This window comes from Rousettus aegyptiacus, unplaced genomic scaffold, assembly GCF_014176215.1.
Source record: "Rousettus aegyptiacus isolate mRouAeg1 unplaced genomic scaffold, mRouAeg1.p scaffold_m13_p_7, whole genome shotgun sequence".
NCBI classification, from domain to species: domain Eukaryota; kingdom Metazoa; phylum Chordata; class Mammalia; order Chiroptera; family Pteropodidae; genus Rousettus; species Rousettus aegyptiacus.
Genome location: NW_023416310.1, coordinates 45,165,504 through 45,169,834, shown reverse-complemented (window position 1 = coordinate 45,169,834; position 4,331 = coordinate 45,165,504). Strand labels below are relative to the sequence as shown.

Here is a 4,331-nt window from a genome sequence, read left to right as displayed (position 1 = left end):
GATAATTGGGTTTCCAGAGGAAAAAAAAAGTCCTGATTTAGAATTTTCCAATTTCTGTGGTGTAAATATTTCCACAGACTCCAGTTCCAAGCTACCAGTTGGTTTAACAGCCAGCTCACAAAATTCTTGAATATTTAACAATTGGCGCTTGCTCATTGCCCATTATATCACTGTCCCCATTAGAGGCCACCAGTAGCACAAGCCCCCAAGGACCCTATCTGTGCTCCTCCCTGAGCCCAGTTCGCCCACTTCCCTGACTTTATATTTGCAAAATGCCCTTCTCCATGCATCGGACAGCTTGGGGCCTGAAGCAAGCCATCCAGCCATTCAAGCTCCTTGTGCTTCAGATCCTAGAGCAGGATGGGCTGGTCTGCCTCGAAGGTGGTCATGATGATCACTGAAGTGATAGATGTGAAATGACTTTGCCAAGTGTATACCAAACCCAATCAAGCGAGTGCCACCACCCAAGTTCCAGCGACCGCCTGTTTCTAGTTCAGAGCAATGGTGAGATCTGACTTCAGTGTCCACCACAGTGGTTCAAAGAGCCACGGCTTGGGGCATCCAGCAGTCCTAGTTTGCCAGGTGATGAGCCACTTTGCCTCTCACCTCCCTCGGTCACATGCCAGCCTCCTCATGCATTCTCACTTCGAAGGGTCCAGGTGTGTGGGGTGATGAATACCAGGGAGCCGGGAAGCCACTAGGTCAGGTTGCTGGGTCACAGAACAACACCCATCCCAGGGCCGGGAGTCTATCCGCGGAAGTCCACTTGCAGAAGAGGCTTCCTGGTCTTGCGGGTGGCAGGGACAGTTCTCTGGGTGCAGAATTTTTATTATGCAATCTTCTTGGAGACCCACCTGTCCTTGACACCTTCCCAGTGACTCCATTTCCCCCTCCCCTGGGCTCCTGGAATGGCACAATGGCCCCACCTTAGCCTGGCAGCTGTGGTGAGAGGTGTTGACCCAGCTGCCTCTCTGCTGGCTCACAGTGTCAGGTGGAAGGGGCTGAGACGGCAGCAGGGACTGAGGGTCTTTGGCATGGCTGGGGACTTTGGACCGTCCAGAGGGAGGACCGGGGCCAGGGTCCTCTGGGATTCAGCCAGGCACTGAGCGATGCATGGTATAGGGAGTGAGTGAGGAACAGGCTTTAGCCCAGGAAAAACAGCCCAGAGCCATAAGTGTGCTTCCGGTTCTTGCTCTTCTCCTGTCTTAATCTTACCTGTTTGGTGACAGTGCTCAATCAGGCCTGGTGCCCAGGAGAGAGCACCTGCCTCCCTCAGAGTACGTTTCTGTAGGGGCTGGAGATAGTCACGCGTGCCCGATATGCGTGAGCGTCATGCCCTGGTTCATCGCAGGAGAGAGGCTGGTGAACAAAGCAGCACAACACACGTAACACGTGCTCGCCTAGGAGCGGGTAGGGTAGAAGGCTCCACGGCTGGGGCGACGTTTGTATGGAGTCATAAAAGTGGGTCCCTGCCAACCACCCCAGTTTCTCCACACAGGCCCAAGTCGGGCTCCAGCCCTAGGCTCACAGATCTGCCTTCTGGGCATCCGTGGGGCAGCCCAGGGCAGCCTCGCATCCCCATGCCCCAGCAGGAGTTCGCACACCCAGCCTCCTCCACCCTAAGCCTAACAGAACCTCACCTCTGGCTTCGCCAACACTGCAGACATTTCCCCCTTTCAGAACCAAAGGGAGTGAAATTTCCTGGATGCTCTTTTCTTAAATGATCAGATGTGCGTGTGGGAGAGAGGGGGCTGCGGTCCTGGGGAAGGTGCTCTCGGAAGGTTCCTGGAAGGTGAGGGGGGCCAGCAGGGGGAGGAGACGCACACGTGGAGTGCCCAGTGGTGAAGCCGGAGCCGAGCCGGCATCCGGAGTCCACTCCCAGTTCAAGATCCGCAGCAGCCCACTTCAGGGCCTTAATGAGGGCACGAGAGCCTAACCCAGAAAGTTGTTGACTCTGAATTAGGTGTGATCAATGAGGGAAAATTACTGTAGCAGTCGAGTTCATGAGAAATGCTTGTGTGTGTATGTCTATCATTTAAAAACTTTTCTGTGCATTCTTGATTCTGGGACCCTCCTCTGTCTCCCCCTCTGGGGATTTTTATGGGATTCCACACTTGGTTCAGAAGGTAAGAGAAACACGTACCCTGTGCCTCACGCATAGTAGGGGCGCAATAAATGTAAGCTCCTTTCTTTAACCACTCGAAGTGGTTAAGGGGGCTGAGGGCAAAGGGCTTCCCCAGTCCAGAGGTTGATGAGCCTCTGGTTGATGACAAACACGAGGATGTCATAACATCCTCCGTGTCCTTATCTGTTATTCTGGGGCACAAGCTGGGGAGGGTACCTGAGTTCGTCCCCTCTGACTGAGGCTGGCTTTTCTTGCAACGTGGGCTTGCCGGTGGCAGTCCCATGGATGGATGCAGAAGGGTGAGGCACTGATCCTGCTCGTTGGGCAGGATGCTGGCAGGAGGGCGGGACTATCAGGGGGTGGAGCTTCCAGAACAAAGGAGAATGGGGAGCCCTGGGGGCCCAGGATAGGCATCAAAAAGGCTCTGCAGAGTGAGCAGGCAACAGCAGCTGTCCGCCTCTGCGCCCAGCGGTTGGTCAGACAACCAGCCCTCGCCTGGTCCCTTCTCTCTGCCCCAGACCGGGTGCATAAGCAACGCTCTGCTTCGAGAGGCCCTGCTCTCCAGCGTGATTGCGCCTGCAGTGCTCTGTGGCGTTCTCTACTTGGCGTGGGTCGCCGCTGCGGTTCCAGAGGAGAGCAGAAGGATGGCCGGGAGCGGAGCTAGGAGCCAGGAGGGCGGCCGGGAGCATGCCTTCATCCCAGAGCCTTTTGACGGAGCCAATGTAGCCCCCCACCTCTGGCTGCACCGCTTTGAGGTCATCAACGACCTCAACCATTGGGACCACATCACCCAGCTAAGGTTCCTGAAAGAATCTCTCCGGGGGAACGCCCTGGAAGTCTACAGTGGACTCAGCCCCGAGGACCAAGGGGACTATGGAGCTGTAAAAGAGAGCCTGCTGAAGGCCTTCGGGGTGGCGGGGGCCGCCCACAGCCACTTGCCCAAGGAGATCGTCTTTGCCAACAGCATGGGTAAGGGCTACTATCTCAAAGGGAAAATTGGCAAAGTGCCCGTGAGGTTCCTGGTGGACTCTGGGGCCCAGGTCTCTGTGGTCCACCCGAGCTTGTGGGAGGAGGTCACTGATGGTGACTTGGACACCCTGAGGCCCTTTGAGAATGTGGTGAAAGTGGCCAATGGGGCGGAAATGAAGATCCTGGGCGTCTGGGATACAGTGGTGTCGCTGGGCAAACTGAAGCTCAAGGCAGAGTTCCTAGTGGCCAATGCCAGCGCCGAAGAAGCCATCATTGGTACCGATGTGCTCCAGGACCACAACGCCGTCCTGGACTTCGAGCATCGCACCTGCACCCTGAAAGGGAAGAAGTTCCGCCTTCTGCCTGTTGGAGGGTCCCTGGAAGATGAGTTCGACCTGGAGCTCATAGAGGAGGAGGGCCCGGAGGAGGGCGGGCAGCAGCTCTCCTATTGAAAAGTCCCCATTTCCTTACCCTCCCCCAAATTGGCAGAAGACCCACTACGTGGAGGGGAAAGGCATATGTCCTGAGGGGGTCAGGGGCTTGGCCCAGCCTCTAAAACCAGCTCTTGCCCTCCTCCTCCTCCTCCCTCTGCAGGGACCTTAATCTGCCCCTGGTGAGGGAGGCTTCCATTTGAAAAGGCACAGGAGAGGGAAGGCAGGCCGGCTTTCTTAGAGGGAGAGAGGGTCCTCATGCTTGTCAAGCTGCTCTCGCTGGCAGACTCGAAGGCTGGAAGAACGTTGCAAGAAGGCTAGAAATGATTGTCTTCGAGAGAGGATTAGGGGGCCTCTTTAATCCCTTAAGACACAACTCAGTCACCTCCAGGTCTATGCAGCCTGAATCAACGTTGAGTGCTGGCTGCAGGGTCCTCACGAGCAAGACCCAACTCTCTTGGCTGAGGGTCGCAGCTGCTTAGGGATTCTTCCCTGTTGGGGCTTCCCACCTGCACCATGTATGTTTACTTCTGTCATTTGCTTTGAAACCCATGGAGCTTTGTGCCAATAATTCATTACTTCCAAAACCAATAAAAAATTGACTCATAGCAAAACCATGTAATGTGTTGATTGGAGATGAATAGGATGGATGTGAGAGGGTGGAGAAGACGGAGTAAATGTCAAAGACAGGGAAGATTCCGATACTTACTGAGTGACTAGCCCAGGTACAGAAGGTTATATATATAGTGCCTGCGTATCTCAGATTTCATAACAGCCTCGATTTCAAATATTTTGACTATATTGCC

The 4,331-nt window shown here is 55.0% G+C and overlaps 1 protein-coding gene across 1 annotated transcript; it reads left to right on the top strand.

Annotated features, from left to right (window-relative positions):
* The first annotated feature begins 2,273 nt into the window (after positions 1-2,273).
* On the top strand, positions 2,274-4,122 carry ASPRV1 (aspartic peptidase retroviral like 1). Its single transcript, XM_016161359.2, is given in 2 exon segments — positions 2,274-2,573; positions 2,575-4,122. Coding segments are annotated over 2 exon segments (1,131 nt in total). The 5' UTR covers positions 2,274-2,414; the 3' UTR covers positions 3,547-4,122.
* Positions 4,123-4,331: the final 209 nt, after the last annotated feature.